This window comes from Myiozetetes cayanensis, unplaced genomic scaffold, assembly GCF_022539395.1.
Source record: "Myiozetetes cayanensis isolate MyiCay16 unplaced genomic scaffold, myiCay2020 scf9, whole genome shotgun sequence".
Taxonomy (NCBI): domain Eukaryota; kingdom Metazoa; phylum Chordata; class Aves; order Passeriformes; family Tyrannidae; genus Myiozetetes; species Myiozetetes cayanensis.
This window is the reverse complement of record NW_026088185.1, coordinates 4,689,002-4,707,341: the sequence shown is the minus strand read 5'-3', so window position 1 is coordinate 4,707,341 and position 18,340 is coordinate 4,689,002. Positions and strand designations below refer to the sequence as shown.

Sequence of the window (18,340 nt, the reverse complement as noted above, 5' to 3'; positions counted from 1 at the left end):
TTCTGAAGAAGCTACAGATGCTATACTGATTCAGGCAGAAATAAGATCACTTTCTAAGATTCATGATGTTTAAAGTTAACTTGGTTTAAGAAAAAAAAAGATACCTCCCCAGTAGAGGCCATTTCACATCGGAGAACAGGGTCAGCATCTCTCAGCCGGGACCATGAGAACACTGGGGCCTGAAGAAAGAAAGAGGAAGGAAAAAAACCCAAATCAACAGATCATTTAAAAAAATATAAAAATTCCAGCTACACTTGGAAGTGCCAGAAAGAGACATTAATTTATCCAAAAAAGCAGTCGTCAAGGCTGATAAGCAAAGGAGTACTTGGTAAATTAGTTCTCTCAGCACCCTAATGATGGACTGGAACAAACAAATATGTGTTTCACCAATAAATCAATTATCTAACTCTTGCAGTCATGCTCACATTCCAGTGGTAGATTTTCAGTCAGTGGTAACCCAATATCAGTTTCATTTTAAGGACACATTTTAAAACAGAAAGTCTAGGAAACATCTAATTCATGGAATAAGGAGAGATGGTATATAAATCCAATGGGTTTTTCTGAGAAAACTGTTCTTCATGAAATTTTTCATTCACAAAAATAAAACTATTCCACAAGAAAACATTCTTCTGGTGTAAACCAGATGAAAATTTGCAAATTATTCTCATGTTTTCCTTCTTCTCCCCAAAATACCCACTCATAATCTTTTGTATGAAAATATTAAATTATTATTATTATCTGAGGACTTAGGTCATTGCAGCCTCTGAGTTCTCTTGTCTAATTTGATCTTAAAATAACAAAAAAAGGAAGGAGGAAAAGAAACTGTTAATAAAAAATGACTACATGTGACAACCAAGGAACAAATTTCCTGCTACGGAATCATTTTCTATAGGTTTCTCCACATCTTAAACGCCATCTTCACGGCATTCTCATGAAGACAGGATTCTTGTTGCTTAAGAAAGAATCTATTTTTAAATCCACAGACATAATTCTGTTCCTAGAAGTCTCTGATGATAACACTGCAGACAGGACAGATTCTGTTTCATGGCACCTAACAATGACCAGCCAAAATGCAACAGCACAACTTCACAAGGTTTCTCAAAAAATGTCCTCTGTTTTTGTGACTTTTAAATCAGTTTTGTTTCTACTGTAAGTAAAGAGAAAATTTTTACAGGGGCCAACTCCAGAGTCTCAAGCTGGGATGTGGCAGTCGAGGTGGATTATTTTAATGCACATATTGTCTTGAATAGTAACAAACAGCTAAGTCTTCTACTATCTCCCTAACTTTTGTCTGCCATTAACATAAAAATGCATCCACAGGAACAGACTCTGACACTAAATTCCATTTAAAACTTAGTCAGTCATGCTCTATCCAGGATTTAATCTTGGTCAGGCCATGATACTTGCATCAGTCTACAAGCAAACATGTTAAGACAGTCTTGCAGTCACTAAAGCTGAAACAATGAGACTCAAATCCACAAAGGAGGATGTGGAAGAGGAAGAGAATTTCATACTCTCTTTTCAGAGCATTTAAGACCTGCTGGAAAAACAAGATCCTGTCTCTATGCAAATATTCCTAGCAATAAGTTGCGAGATGATAGAAAATATGACGCACGAATAACGACAAAGAGGTGAAACTGGAATATTTTTCAAAGTTTAGCATTTCCAAAGGTAAGTTCTTATATTTGACAAATCCACACAGAACACAAAGAGTATAAAAGGCTTTGTGGGAAGTTTTGAGGAATATAGTTGGTTTTTCCACTCTGTAGCCAGCACTCCCAGGAGAGAAAAAACTCTTGACAGTTTAGCTAACAACAGTGTAGAAGACCTAGGTCTAAATAACAGAAATTTAAAAAAATAAATAAGACTCACAAAAGCAAAACAAAAATCTCAAGTTCAAATTTCAGATCATGCCTATCTGTGGCATCAAAATAAAATGTAAAGCCACTTCTACACTGGTTTCAAATAACCTGGCCTGGCTTGGGTCACAGATTTGGCTTGCATGTTAATAAATCTGAACATTTTATTAGTAGGAAGATATTAGGTGTTTTCTGCTTCCTTGGTTTTCACTTGATATGGAAGCTATTAAAGCTTGAAAGTTTCAGTATAAACAATTCTCATTATTCTTTGGATTTTCTGCAATACTGTCCTGGATTTTTATGATCAGGAACTTCAATTAATTTTTTTTCTTCCACTAAGCATTCAAAAATACCAACAGTAAACTTTGGTATCTTGTGTGCTATATAAGCTTAGTAATTATGAAGAGTAAAACCTTGGCCTTACTGAAATAAAAGGATCCAAGATTTCCACATCTATTTTAACTGGTGCTGTATAAAAAGGGGATTACAAGTCCCAAATCCTCATGATGAAATCTGGGGGGCACTCACAACACAAGATTGTACATGTCCACACATATGTTAGATAGTTTTTTGGTGTTCTTTTAGAAAGCATACCTTAATCCCAACATACTGGGATGGAATAATGGGATGTTCCAGTGTGGGGAGCGATGATTCATCAACCTCTTTTCCAATCATCACTTTAGTGGCCACATCAATGAAGTCCACACCCAGAGTCTTCGATACAAAGGGGAAGGAACGTGAAGCCCTCAAATTGCACTCTATCACCTGATGGGATTAAAAAAAAGAGAAATAGCAGGGTCAGGCACTGTGCAGTGAAGAAACAGACTGATTCATATTTCCAGAAATCAGTCCTTAGTCCTCTTGGCAGTGATGAGCTTCAGATTGCCAAATACAAGACAGAGAAATTGTGTTCAATATTAAAAGACCAATGAGGGGTGGGGAGTGGCCAGCCTGAGATACAAGTAGCCTGATGTTGTTTAACTGAGGATCTTCTCTATTGACTGAATATTAGAACTGAGGGCAAGCTAGAGTTCACTCAGAAAACATGCTATGCTGTACCCTAAGTTAATGTGCAATAGGCATGGAAACTTATGCACAGGCATTAGGTACAACCTCTGGAAGCCCAACCTGTTCTTTTTCCATGGTAGTGGCACTTCCTGAAAGGCTGGACTATCTTATTGACTTCCCTTATCCACACCTGGAAGTCATTCAGTGACCCAAGAAAGTAACAAAGAAGTTCTGCATCCTGCTGAGAAGCTACCTTGGAGATGATTAGCAGAAGAGGAATCACTGTAATTGAGGGCTAAGGGGAGCGAAGGGGGGCAAGAATAGTAAGTTAAGGTAGAATTGAAAAGGGGGGGCTGTGCAGAGAAAAGACAAGCACAGATGAGAGAAAGCAAGGAACGAAAAACTCCAGTCTGTCCCTGTGGGGTGCTTAACTAGTAATAAGCACCATGAACAAACCATACTAATAGGCCTTAGCCTGTCTTAGCAAGAGGCCTGCTTGCAGGTTGCGGGAAAAGTACTGGCATTGATATCAGGCTGCAAGAATGTAAACTATTGAGATAATAAGGAGGAGTTTTTGGAGAAAGACAATAATGATTTCACAGCACGTGCACAGCTGCTCGTACCCAATGATAAGGGGATTAGGGATACACGTTTGCCTTGTGATTTACAACATTTAACCAATGGTTTGAAGGTGTTCATGCGCTGCAGGGCTCTGAGGGTATTTAAGAGCCCAGGTTACGTAAATAAAGTAGAACATTTGCTTAAACCATATTGGTTTGTGTGCGTTTGTTCACCGTGAGCTCTTCCACCCAGATGTCCCTCTGTGCAGTGTCTGAATAACCATGCATGATACAGAAAAAAAGGGAACAACAATAAGTACATTTTACTCAACTAATAGCCCAATACCAGTAATGCATCTCTTCTGTTCTACATCAGGTTTTCTTCCTAGTCACTATTTCCTCAGTCGTACTCTGCTCTCATTCCTCTGACCTCCTTCCATTAGCAACAGAAAGCCATCTGTTACCCACAAAGGGTTAAACATCCACTGTACTTCTGTTACTAATAGCTACTAGGACTATTCAGATAACCATCTTAATGGATTATATTAAAGGCTTAAACATTGTCTTGCTCTCTTTCCAATCCCTTGGAAGGCTTAATTTAACACCAAAATAGCTAAAGATGAGAGAGGATATCAGAGATCTAAAAGCCATGATATTCAGTTTATAGGATGAGGCACAGGTCTCAGTGCTGTCCATCCTATTCCAAACTGATAATTTTGGGAAGGAGCGCAGCCCACACCGAAACAAAGCTAGTGCTGGCAGACAGGCAACAAGACTCAGTGAACCCTGAATGAAAAGGCAGAGGAGGATGCTCTCTCCCACAGAGACAGGGAGAGCTGTGTGATTAGGGGTGGCACACGTGAGCCCACATGATCAGACAAGGCAGGTCAGTTGCCACAGCTACTACTGCCACAGAGTTTCCTCAGCAGGGATGCAGGAACCATGCACCTAAGGAGAGCCTGAATTCCTGCCACGGTCACAAGAGCTCTTACCAGCACCTCGTTGCCTCGCACCAAGAACTGGATGTTGAACGGACCAGAGATGGTAAAGGCATTTGCAATTTTTTTTGTAGCAGACTTTACCTATAAAACACAAATAAATAAAGTGTAAATGTCTGTATATAAAATAAGTAAGTCCCACAGAATAGACAGCATCATGGCAATTTGTCAGTACAAGTGTTGAATAACTTTGCTTCAGGAGACAACTATTTTCAGAAGCAAGGCCTTGGACATTCTTGGAAACAGAGCTGGAGCACAGATCAGTGCATGACAGACTTTGCTGGCTTCCAAGCAAACCCTTAACAGGATGACATCACAGGTGATGGCATATTTTATTTAAAAATTGCATTTTGACAACTAACTTTGTATCATCAGGTTTATTCTTGAAAGGGAAAAAAGTCAAGACTAGGTGAGGTTAATTCATCCTGATATTATGTTTGGAAAAGCAGGCAGCTAGAAAGTCTTACACCTGACAAAATCATTTAAGGATTGTGGGAGAGAAGGAAGTAGAAAGTGAGCCATGGCATATGTATGAATTAGACAATCCTCTACTGCTATGAAAACTGGTTCTAAACCAAGGAAACAAAACAATCCAGTGGGTCTAAGAGCATGTACACTTACTGCTAAAATCAATGAGATACAATTCAAATGATGCTATGCACAGCACAGCCAGTCACAGGGGCACTGTGACATCCTTCACTTGCATATATCACACTGGCCTTCAGAAAAAAACATTAATGATTTGATTGCTCCATTGCTGATTGAAGGAAAGCAGATTCAAACTCTTATTTCCTTTTCTCTTTTCAGTGCTAGTGCAACACCTACCTTCTCCAAGGCTCCCTGGCTAATGGTCTGTGCGGGCAACATGAGGGTGGCATCTCCAGAGTGAACACCTGCATCCTCCACATGCTCCGAAATAGCGTGTGAAATAACCTGCATACAGTAACAAGACAGCAGTTGGTCATCTCCCCTCTCTCATCGATTGTTCCTTCATCCTCACCACAGTCTACCTGAACAGCTGTATCCAAAAGAGGATATAGATGGGGAGGGGGGGGAAAAGTGAATTTTCCAAGATTTGGAGGAGAATAAGCCTGAAGCCAGACACAAAGCATATGAACAAGGAGAGCATGTCAGTGTGTTTCATAGCATGGTTAAACAAATCGTGAACATGACAAAACCCACCATAGCTTGGACATGCAAAGGCTTCCTCTCTCTAACACACAAGGACTCAGAAGGTAAAAGTTAATTACACTTTAAACCAGCTCTTTAAGTTCTGCTGGCCAGAGCACAAAAAAGCTGTCATTCCCCACCAGAAAGAAGAACAAACTAACATCATCGGTATATTATTTTTTGCCCACTCTCATGGTGTTTTTATCACAGAGAAAAGCAAATGGAAGAAATACAGGCCTAAGGACTTAAACTGAATGAACTGCATCAAAGCACACTACCCGATACCAAAAAAAGTGATTGTGTCTGCTGGTTAAAAATTAGCATTGAAAATAGAGTATTTCTGTTAATTGTTAAGTTTGTGGGTTTTTTTGTGAGAACTGTCTTTGCTGAGTAATGAAATGCAAGGTGAAGTTGTAATAATAAAATAACTATGGCAATTACATAACACACGCTGATACAGTTCTGATGAAAGTAATTCCTGAAGTCAGTGATTCGCAAATGCAGTAAAAATTATATTCTAAAGGTCTCATTTACATGGATAAGCAATGCTTAAAAAAATAACTGTTCAAGCATAATGATTTTGAACCTAAAATGAATTCTTCTTGTTTCTCTACCCTTCACAGTATAAATCCATGGCTGTACAGTAAATCATTCAAACCACACATTTTTGCAAATCTTCAATCCTGAAAAACAAGTTTACAATTAAAGAAAAGCAAAGTACTTACTCTTCCTGCCTTAGCTACAGCATCCATTTCCACCTCACGGGCATTTTCAATAAATTTAGTGAGTACCACAGGGTGATCCTGTCATCAAGACAAGGAAAAAGTAATAAAGTTTTTATTTGAGAGTATCTGGAGACCATCCAGGCCCCTTGGGAAGCAGAATCCCAAAAGACCAATCTATCAATATCTTTATTTCCACAGACGAGTTAATTTTGAAAGAATATAATGGGTGAAAACATGGCATGATTTCCCCAAAACCACTGATGCGAAAGTTTGAGTTCTCCATAATGACATCTTGAAATCTGGGGCAAAACCACAGCAGGCTTTTACGTGAGATCATGGCAAAGTAAGATAGTGAGACGTGCATGGATCCAATGACCTCTGATCCTGTCTCTCAAGGATGATCCTTACCTCCAAAATCTTCCATTTTTCCTCCCTTTGAGCCTCCCAGACACCTCACTGAACATCCTGCTTCACAAAGTAACTAATCCTTGGCATATTTAATGACTTTGTAGAGTGGTTGTTTGCTACTTTAGTCATGTATTTTAGGTAACTGATCCATTCCTTTCTAATTTCTCTGCCTGGTTTCCTAAGTCTCCCAGGGAGAGGTTGCCAGTAATTATAGCTGGACAGGAACAACCTGTCCCTGTCTCTCAATACCTGGTACAGATTTTTTTCCTTCTTCTTCCTCCTACCTGTGTCTGGGATGTAACCCCACACTTCCCATTCCCCTCTAATACTTCCTCCTCCCAGACACCTGCTCCAAAAAAATCTAATCTTCATTCTTCTCGGCCAGCATTGTGTCTCAGCATTTTACCTGTCCCATCCACTATTAACTACCTGTTATTTATTAGAGAATAAAATGAAATATATGACAGTCTGTGCATGCTCAAAAGGCTTCTCTTGAAAAAATATCAAGCAACTCCAAAAGTTACAAGACACAAGCAACTCTGAAAGTTGGAAGACACAATTCCTTCCATTTATCAGTGTAAGGGTAAATTCACAGGCAAGGACACTGTTTCATAAATTTAGTGGCTTGTGTCCTGTACCTTTCTGTCTTGCTGCAGTTTTTCACCGGAAGGTTTTATATGTGCACACAACCTTGTTTATTTCAACCTGTCTCAACTCACACAAGAAGTTTGGTACGTTATTGACAACATAAATGCCATAATGGAACAACACCAGAACAGCAAAGTAGTTAAAACAACAGAACAACACTGGTCAGGCCCTTTACCTGGAGATTCTCTGCTGGACAGAGCAGAATTAGGTAAGGGTTTGTAACCAGAAAATTGTAGCCTGTGTCCCACAAAGATGATCACAACTAATACTGGTAGCTTCTGTGGAACCACTCACTGACCACAAAGCCTCAACAAGGCTGAAAAACCCTTCCTAATTTAGAAGTAGAACACGTTATTTTCGTTCTGGTTTGCTTTTTGCTACCTTAACTTCAACTATACCATAACTTTTGGTAATACACAATATTGGATGGAGGAAGAAGTCTTTCCTTGGCAGTCTGACTACACCAGCAAAAAATTAGCATCTAAATCTAGTTTTACAGATCAGAACCATAGCAGAACCAGATGAAAATCAGAATCAGAGCACCCAAAAATTCATGGTGGGCAACTGGTCATGTTTGCAGCATGTGGCAGTGCCTTATTTGTGAAGCAGAACTGGACATCCTAAGGATTCCATAGGAACACCCTGTATTTCCCCTAAGAATACATCACATATTGCCAAGACTCTATAAGTGCAACTCCCACCAGTGATGAGACCTCTCAGCAATGAAGGACAGCATTGTCCAATTCAGGTCACTCAAGTTGTGACAACTTAAGGTGACCAATTGGCACTTTCCTGGCTTCAGGCTCCTACAGGGCATCCATTGCCATCATAAAGCCACCCAGCAGCATGACAAAGTGATTTGTCCCACTGAATGGGGCTTAAGGCTCTTGTCTGGGCTGCTTCTGTGAGTGTAAACACAAAGCAGAGTACTTCAGATGAAGTACAGAGAGAAGTTAGTCATTCTGGGAGGCTGAGCACTGCTAAGAACCTGGCACACTAGCACAGTCTGACCCTGTAGTCTTCTGAGAATTAGTTAAATAATTCGTTCTGATGAAAGTAACAGTGGTAATTTCCCTCTAAAACTTGTTCAAAGACTATAGTAAGAGGTTTCCTTGCCTCCACACTAATCTATCTATCAGGATATTATTACTTTGCAAGGTATCTCCCTTTCATTCTTTCTATACCATTTCTTGTTGAAAAGCTAAACTTCCATCATTTGCCTCATATACTTAAAAACTGAATGGGTTTGTTCTTGTTCAAGCTTTAATCACCTGTTTAACCAGCAGTAATGTATCTGGCTTCCACAGCCAGTTGTGTTTTCAGAGTTCCTCTCTGACTTATTTTTTACTCCAAGACTCCTGTGACAGCAGTGTTTATGGTTCTGATCAGTGACCATTCAAAAAAAAGAAAGAAAAAAAAAACCTCAGAAGAAATACCAAGATGAAGTTTTTAAGTTGTTCAAAGGAGACAGACAAAACAATTCAGAAACACGCTACCATGTAGGCATCCCATGTCAGTAAGGATGCTTGCACAGGATCCTATGCTAGGGAGCCTGTTAGGGAACAAACTGAGGAGTCAAACTACACTTTCAGGGGCTCCTCCCCCAACAAAGAAGGGAAAGAGTAAGGAAGATACTATAAAGAAACAAAGAGATGGAAAACACAGTAAAGAAGAAACAAGTAGAGCAAACACAAAAAGAAAAAGCAGTGGCAGCACGAAGACCGGTACCTGAGAGACTCTGCTGGCTTCTGCTAACAACTTCTTCATTTCCTCCTCAGTGAATACCACATTCATTGCAGACCCACTGTGAGACCAGAGAAGAAAACAAATCAGGTCAGCTTCCACTGTGACCAGTGTCAGGCACCACAGCACAGGATTGCCAATCAGAGACTAGCCAAGGAAGCTCCTGACTCAAGCTACTTACTCCATCTTGATTGAAAGAGAGGCAGAGATGGTACCTAATGACCCTCCATTATACTTCCCAGAGAAGACAGGAGACCTCAGAACCATAATGGAGAATCAAGTGAAGAACCGTGGTTGAGTAGCCTTAGCACTGCTGACAAATCCCCTTCCTGAGTCAAGCCTTTGAACCTTCCCCTTAGCTGAGGGAGATGGCTGAGCCAGACAGCTCCATTAAGGTCCAGACTTTCTCCATGGGGCAGGTTAGCTGTGAGATCAGGTAAAAAAGAAACTTTTTTCACTTTAGCCCAATTTCTCCTCAGTGACAGATGAAATGAGGAATGCACAGGTCACTGGTGATGGCTGTGACAAGGTAAATCCAGACAAAAACCAGGCTGTTCTTTCCTGGCCATTTCACTGTATTCCTCCCCTAAGGTCTTATTCCTTAAGGGAGAGGCACAGTAGATGCAGACACTGTAATCTGGTATCTACATTTGAGATGTAGCTCTCAGTAGCATCTGAAAGGGGGATCTGGGAGAACATGGGTCCAGAGTCAGTGATTCAGGTGCCTTCTAAAGACAACAATCTTATAAAAAAGATGTTACGTTGGCCATTTCTACCACTGGTGCACAGCTTTCCCTTTGCTTTGATGGGCACCACACAGAGGCTGCAGGGAAAAGTGGAACAAGGACATCTCCCACAAAATCAGTCACTTTACCCTAAGATAAATAGAAACAAGTACCTTAGTGATTATATTTACTGGACTACCTCTTCAGTTGATGTAAATCAAGAGAGTTCAATTAAATCTATGGACCTTATGTCAGTAACACTGCTGGGGATGTGACCTGGTGCACACAGTACATAACTGCTGGGGAAATGCATTTGGTCTTCCAAGGAAACTGGCAAATATTAAAGGTCATATCTGCTCAAAGGATAAAGAAGTCTAGCTGTGGACCCATTGCTGCTCTACAAACAGAGGACAAACAGAACACAGGCTTTTCACTCTCTGGTTCCTCAAGTTTTACATCCTCTAATTTTATCTTTCTCCCTGAATTCCTTCTAACCTGGACAGACACCCTTTAGCAAATATTAACATGGAAAGGGTCTATAATGGATTTAATACAGATGGAAACAATAGCTAAAATAAGTGTTCCGTAAAAATCTGTAGAGTTACATTAGGAGCAGTTTTTAACTTATACTCCTGACCTGAGGTCTGTTTTCTAACTTTCCTTGCAACCCTACTGCAAGCTTTAGAAACCAGATAGAAAAGTCACATTCAGTAGTCTCTTCTAAAGAATATTTCCTTGAGGTTTGGAGATACAAGAAATCCTTCTCCTTTCCTTCTTTTTAAATAAAAAGTGTGTTTGCCCCTCCTCCCCCCAAAAAATTGATATTGTACCTCTTCATTTTGATATGTGTGTCTTTTTCATATGGAAAAGGATCCAGTGTTCAATTTATTTTCACTTGTAAATTGTGCCCAGCAAACTGCCTCCCTGTGCTGTCATCCAGCTATGAAGAAACTCCTCGAAGACTGAACATGCAGAACGTGTGAGTTTGCTTTGTGTACACACTGGTGTAACTTCCTCAAAAAGTCTAACTGTTAGAAATGTGAGGCTCCACACAACGTCTGTTTAATGATGTAGGAGTTGATACATTCCCAGAAGGATTTGTAACGGAGTGTTAGAACTCGGTTTTTGCTAGGAAGGTTTTCTGCCTAAATGTTAACTCTTTCTCAAAGGCAGTTTCAACGCTTTCCTCCCCTCCTCTGCATAGCAAGAGTTCTCAACCTTGCTCTCTGGCACGTGAGAAAACAGAGAGAGCCTTAACAGACACATACCAAGGCCTTGGGAAGGTTAGGGAGAAACAGAGAGGACAAAAAGGGCCCTGACGGGACAGGAGCTGGCCTTTTCCCCTGAATGCCCGATGCATGCAGCATCTCAAAAAAGTGGTCCTTGCTTCTGAAATAAACCTTTTTTTTAATCCTTCCACTGCCTTGGCACTCTTAGGAAGAATATATGTGTATGTTTACCTCACAATAAGAAGCAGTTGCCACCACGTAGGGACATAAAACATGCCTGCAAGTGGAGAAGCTTGGCAGATAAGAAGCACTGCCATTTTCTGAAAACAGATGCCAATCCCAGTAAATGGCCTCAGTATGTTCCCTTCTGGTTTTCCTGGTGGCAAACAATCTTCTGATTTAACTGTACAGGTAACAGTCTCAGGAACCTTAAAAATTATATATCCCAGATGGTTCGTGGGTTTGACCTTAAGATATGAAAAAGGTAATACAGCTAAACAGACCTTCTTATGATTATGATACACCTTTGATCTATGCCTGATGGACTTAAGGGATCCGTTGGCTTACTTTATTGATTGTCGCATGGGCAGCTTTATGCCATGTACACCTAGCACAGAGCTTTCCACACACCCCTGAGATTACTCACCCTTGTCTCAAAGAGGCCTTTGGAGTTCATACCCTACCCTGCTGAGCTCTGATGGCTGAGCCTTACCTCAGAACATAGGAGGGCCTCAGCAAACACGGGTAATTTACTGAGCTTGCAAATTCAACTGCGTCTCTCTAAAGAAAGGGAGGAAAAACACGCTGTGAGCAAGAAAATATTGTAAAGTCATACCAAAATTTCAACACTAACTGCATTTGCACTGTATTAGCCAGTAAGATGGTGGGGGAAGAAGTCAGGGACTGTGGCCTGGTTCCAGAGTTGGTACCTTCAGACCTTCCCTGTCCATAGAGCTTCACCAGGAAAAAAAAGCAGTCCCAAGACACCTCTATTCCTTTGCAAACTCCACTTGCTAGAGCAGTTCTCAAGGCCAGCAGGATAGATTAGACTAGCCTGACAGTAGTGCTGACTTCTGCTGGGTATATACCCCAGGTTGTGTAAAGGTGATTTAAAGACACTTCCCTTCCAGTCTCCATCCACTCTGAGCGCTGCTGCAGCATTGCTTTACAGGGACCAAAAAGTTCTTCGACACTGGCAGTAAAAAACTGTTAAATAACTCTGGAATCTTGAAATGCATCAGTGAGTCAGTCCCTCCCGAGCAAATGCAGATACCAAACCCCAGCTTCTTCATCATTTCCCAGACGCACATACCAACTTACCAGTGTGCTGACCGCCTTCCAGGGAGCCTGGGCCACATGCAGCTCATCCAGAACAGCTGAGAATATGGAGCGATCTTCTGCCTGGTCAATCTGCAGAGGATTTGTGCCAAGGATCTTCACTCCACTCTGGTGAAGCGGCACTGCCAAATTATTGGGAATCTGCCCTCCTACAGAAATAATGCAGCCACTGCATCCCTGTCAGCAGACAGAAAGGAGCACGGTCATGTCCAAGTTAAATAGTAAGAGCTGTTACAAACAGGAATCCAGTACTTAGATCATGTGTCTTGTCAGATTGCTGTGAATAAAGACAGAGCATAGGGACAACAAGAAGGAAGAGGGCTGGAGCACCTCTCCCACAAAGACAGGCTGGGAGAGCTGGGGTTGTTCAGCCTCGAGAAGAGAAGATCCAGGGAGACCTTACTGCGACCACCAGTACTTAAAGGGAACTTATAAGAAAAAGGTAGAATGACTTTTTACATGGGCAGATAGATAGGACAAGGGGGAATGGTTTTAAACCATTAAAGGAGAGGAGAGTTGCAAGATAGTAACCTCCAGAAGTGAGGCAACAGCAAACAACTGGAATTTATGGGCTTTTTTTCTGCCAGCACTGCTATTTACTAAGCAAACCACCTTTCCTAGCCCCAGACGCCAATCTCTGAGGAGTGTAACAAAGCTAAGCAGAGTTTAGTTCAACAGAGCCCAACACATCAGACAGTATGTGAGGGTGGATTACTCTGGACACACTTAGCCCTTTATTTTAATCCATGCTCCTCATTTCTGACTAGCTCCTCATTTCTGGTAGTGCCCTTGACAGTAACCAGTATTTCAGCAAACTGTCATATGTTCTCACTTCCACACAGGTTATTTGTAAGCACTTTAATTCCAGAGGCAGCTGAGGTGGAGCAAGTGGCACAGCATCCTCCAGACACGTTGGGCATTCCATGTCTGTCACTGGGCAGCCATCACATTTTAAGTGAGGAAATAATAAAGAGTAAATAACAACACAACTGAGCTTGCTGGCAAACACAGATCCTCCTTCAGATGCAAATATGGACTTCTTTTTTTCCATAGAACTCCTAATGCTTTCAAGTACAGTATAGTCAGGTGTGAAAATTTACAATAGCAAAAAAAGGCCTTAGAGTACCTGCAACAACTATGAGGATATGAATTGTGTTTAGACTGTGTAATAATTGAGGGTAATTAAATAATGGGCACCTTACTGCTAAATTAAAGGTGGCAAAACTTTGCCCAAAGGAGAATCTGGCCCACAGTACAGCTGCTGTGAAGGCTCTTTTGAACCAAATGTGTTTTACAGTTTTACCCACTTCTAACAAATGAAGAACATAAATCAAGTGATCCACAGTTTGGCTCTACAAGAGAGAGGAACGATGTTCTTTCAATTAATAAGTGTGTTTTTCCTGAAGGAGGGCAGCCCTACTGGCCTTCCTGGAAGAGGAACCCCTTCATCAGGGATTTAAAAAGATTTGGAGTGACAAGTCTGTAAGCTGAGAGCAGGATGGACTACAAGTGAATGCAAAAAAATAGATGATAATGCTAGGACAAGCCCCACTTAACTCTGATGTAGTTAATTTCCTACCATAATAAAAATCTACTAAAAAAAGGCTGGCAGTTAAATGGCACTTTTTATCACAAAGTCTACAAGATTATTATTTGCTTAGGAGGCTAATACACAATGTTGGAGATGGTTTTTTTTCCTCTTCCCCATGCAGTCATCCCCCACTGCTGGGATGACATGCTGCTGCTGGCCAACAGCAACCATCTGAGAGAGCTCAGGACAGGCAGTGAAAAATGCCTCATTAGTAGAGGGTGGAGCAAGAACAGAGGCTGTTTTGTGCCCACACAGGGCTGTCTCATGACATTAGAGATCAGCATCTCCAACTTGTAAAAGAAATCTGTTTCTTAATGCTTCCAGACCCACCCAAAACAGACTAATTCACCCTAGTCCCTGGGCCTCTTAACATCCCACATGGATGAGAACCAGACAGAGAATAAGCAAACTCCTTCTTGCAGCTTGGAGGGGTTCCTGTAGGATAACAAGTTGGCCTACTTTTGCTACCAAGGTAACCAACATCTTAATCTATCCTCAGCATGTTTGAAATGTGAATGTCCCAGCTAACAGCTTCTCCTCAGCTGCTGCTTATTTCTTCCTTTAAAACAATACTAGTTACTGAGCCTCTAAAATTCAAAGGCTGCCTACATCAAAGTTGGGATGGCATTATGGACTCTAGCCCTAAGGAGACAGAGGAGATGGCTTATTCAAGCAGATAGCAAAGAATCATAGACTTATTTTTACTCAAAAAGAACCATAAATTGAACCTAGCTGCTGCTCACTTCTTCTTTTACAATTCTGCTGCTGTTTCCCAAAAGATTTTCCTGCCCAAAGAGCAGCCACTGTCCTGCCAGGGAACAGGACTGCTCCACTGAGAATGTGGGCAGACAGAAAGAGAAGCCACTGCATACCACTCTATCATCAGACATATTTTAATTATAAAGAAATTGAATAACATCCTTGCCATTAGATATCTTTAAAATATATGCAATACATAATCTAGTGAAAGAAGCCTAGAGGGAATTATTATTTCCTTTATGACAAAAATCACTCTTTTTATTACTACACTGGTTTTATGTCATTAGTAATAGAGTTGGGTTTTCTTTTTCCCTGAGTTTGAAAACAAATTAGACCATTAAAATTGTACCTAAGAGCCTCCTTTAGTTTCATGAATTGTTTCAGGATTATTTTAGAAACTGAAAAAGAATCGGTAGAGGCCCTCAAGCAGGTAGATATTAAAACTAAGAGGGAACATCTCCGGAAACAAAAAGCCAATAAATCTGAAGGAAGGGATTTTATTTTTTTTTAAATTATTGTCCTCACAGACTACCACCTAACTGCATGTTGACAGTAAATTAAACTCTGCTCCAATGCACAGCTCAGTCTCTGGTGAGTCAGAGCAGATGTGAATGTCAATTAGAGGTAAAAGAGGACACAAAAGAGAGAAAGGAGGGACAGCTGAGCACATCCCTGTGTGAAGCTGTGAGCATCTCTTGGTAGGCAGGTTCAAGCTGCCTCAGTTTTGCTGGTAACCTTGCTTCTCAATGCAGCCTCATTTGTCTAATCACTAAAACTGGGACAGTCAGTGCACCTATTTGTTTGAGCTTAACAGTTACCCAAATTTTGTTGCTAATCCTAACTACATTTAGGGAGCTGATGAATCATCTCTACTGAGGGCACAGGGGTGTGCCCAGTGTTTGCTGAGGGTTTTACCTACAGTCTGCCAGCAATCCAGGACTTTTCAAAGTATTTGCCACAGTTCATTGCCTCATAAGAGGCCAATGAGCAGGAGAGGTTAAACGAACAGTCTGAAATCATGGCACTATTCATGCTTTGCATATGAAGCTGGGAGAGACGGCTGTCTTGCAGGATTGGTGAAGGATCTCAGAATCAGATTAATTTTAACTTGATAGTTTCTTTAGAGACTGACTTCCAACTGCATTTGCCTGAGGAATTATTTTGTTAACAGGATATTAGCATTCGGCTCACTCATTTTTTTAAAAAGAAATGACATATAACAAATAATACAACTTAGACTACATTGTGCTGGAGGTCTGGGCTCTGTCCCTAGGTCTGCCCATGGCCTTTTGCATGACTCTGTGCAGGCTAATCTATTCCTCAGACTCAGTTTCCCTACTTCTAAATTAGACATAATGACACCATTTCTTTTAGTTGCTACTGAAGAAAAGTGTTCTAAAACAGCTGAGTATTTACTACTCATCTTGGGAATTATTAAACAGCACAACCCTGATTTTGGATGTTTAGGCTCAAATACTGATGACTTTAACACTCTCAGAGCAAACATCAAACAAGTTGTTTTCATACCCAAGCCACAGTAGCAAAAACCTCTGCAAACACTTTTACCATCTCTCTTATCCCCCTTTTTATTCTCACCACCTCAGTTCCTGCTGTCTTTTCCCTACCCTCTCTCCTCTCACAATCACTTTTTGGTTTACTTCACAAGCAGGACAGGCTAAAAGCATGTCCAGAAGCATAAGCACAGTCCAGTTTACGAGCATGGCTGGTTGAGCTGGGGAAATTGCCAACAGTGTCCTACCCCTTTAGGTCTGGGTACCACAGAATGCTGCTATTAGACCTTGAGATCTGCACCACCTCCCATCAAACTTGCCAACCTTGCCGTGACAAGCAGGATAATGCAAGTTTCAGTATATATGCATTATTCTTTTCACACATTTTTCTCACCCAACCTGCTAATTACTAGCACTCCGTGTTGAAATGAGCCGTTGCTGCCTCATCACCTGTATCTACCTTCTCTTTGATCCTGCAGTAATTAGATGCTGTGTTTCATCAGTGGAACTTGTCTGACAAACTGTCACACCAGTTTGCTCCACGCCCCAAGCTCAGAAGTTCAGTTCTGTTAAGTAAATAAGAGTTCAATGCTTTTAGAGCTGAGCCTCATGCATAATCCTAAAGCATTAAAAAAATCAGCCTTTGAGTCCAGAGAGCCTGCCCTAAATCTATGTTTTCCAACAGTAATCTGTTTTCACAAAAATTTATAGAAGAGGTAAAACAACATGTACAAATAGGAAAGCATGAACACACAATCTAAAAATGCTCCTAGCCAGTATTTTGCAAATGGCTGAAGAACAGAACCTCGAGTCTGAGATTTGAGTTCTGATTAGAAACCAATATTTTCCATATTAGGGCCAACTGTTTATATTATATATACTTTAAGTACCAAATTTGTCTGAGACTCTTCTCCATCTCTTAGATTAGCACTTCTGAACACTTGAAAATCCCTAAGATAGCAGTACAATCTTTGGATTAGCTGCAACATGTTTTGGTTTGATGGCAATTCCAATGCCCCTTCCTGATCTTCCTGCCTGTATGCCAGACCACATCCACAACACTGCCACTGTACTGCAAGGCCAAGACTGCAAGGACTTCAAGTCAAGGGTATGCCTAACTACTAAAGCACAGCACCACAAGGATAGAACAATTTGTGCAATAAATGACTGCAGCAAATTAAATCTGCATGCAAATACTGCACAATATGGCATCTTGCAAAATAATTTAACATTTATCTGGCATTCCTTACTGAGCAGTCTGCTAGGAACATTAACAGTGTGTAAAATGCAACAATGGGATCCAAACCAAAGAGCTTTCAGGAGCAAGTTCTCTCCCCTTGTCACCAGCTGCTCTGCCAGAGCTAGCTAGCGACAAGAAATTTGAAAAGTTTAGGTTGCTTCATGGCTTTTTATAGACCTTCTGTTTTTCTTTACCTCATATTGGTAGATGTCCAAGATCCTTTCCAGTGACAGCTCCTCAAAGTACAGTCTGTCACACTCATCAAAATCTGTGCTTACTGTCTCCGGGTTGCAATTCACGACGACGGTCCTGTTGCCAAGCCGACGCAGCGTGCGGATACTGGAAACAGCACACCAATCAAACTCCACGCTGCTGCCTGACAGGAGACAGAAAAGTGGGCAAGGAAACAAAGGATGCAGGGAAGAAAACATAAAGAGAAGTTCTCAGCACTAAAGGGGAAAAAAAAGGAAAAATGGGAAATAAACAGGGGAAAAAATAGGGGGGAAAAAACTGGGGGGAAAAAATGGGGGGAAATGGGGGAAAAACAGGGGAAAAACGGGGAAAAAAACTGGGGTAGAAAAAGGGGAAAATAAAGGGGAAAAAAGGGCAAAACCGGAAAAAGTGAAAAAAGGGGAAAAAAAGGAAAAAAAAAAAGGGAAAAAGCATTTTTTACAGATGTAGTGTAAAGAACAGAAGACTAAAGTGGTTTTTACCTTCCAGAAGAACAGAGTATGGCTAAAGCAACAACAGAAAAATTACAGCACAATGGCTTTGACTTTCCTGTGCACTGACTCTAGGTAAGGTAGGTTGGTAGAACAACACCTCCAG

The 18,340-nt window shown here is 41.0% G+C and overlaps 1 protein-coding gene across 1 annotated transcript in view; it reads right to left on the bottom strand.

The window, feature by feature from the left end:
• The window catches only part of CPS1 (carbamoyl-phosphate synthase 1), an 84,135-nt gene that overhangs the window by 12,567 nt on the left and 53,228 nt on the right, over positions 1 to 18,340 (bottom strand). Inside the window, exons 25-33 of the mRNA XM_050340461.1 lie at positions 17,707 to 17,888; positions 12,394 to 12,588; positions 11,786 to 11,853; positions 9,105 to 9,180; positions 6,321 to 6,398; positions 5,251 to 5,358; positions 4,420 to 4,509; positions 2,454 to 2,624; positions 105 to 179 (exon numbers count right to left, since the gene is read on the bottom strand). Of these exons, the coding sequence (XP_050196418.1) occupies positions 105 to 179; positions 2,454 to 2,624; positions 4,420 to 4,509; positions 5,251 to 5,358; positions 6,321 to 6,398; positions 9,105 to 9,180; positions 11,786 to 11,853; positions 12,394 to 12,588; positions 17,707 to 17,888 (1,043 nt within the window). The remainder of the gene's footprint in view (positions 1 to 104; positions 180 to 2,453; positions 2,625 to 4,419; positions 4,510 to 5,250; positions 5,359 to 6,320; positions 6,399 to 9,104; positions 9,181 to 11,785; positions 11,854 to 12,393; positions 12,589 to 17,706; positions 17,889 to 18,340) is intronic.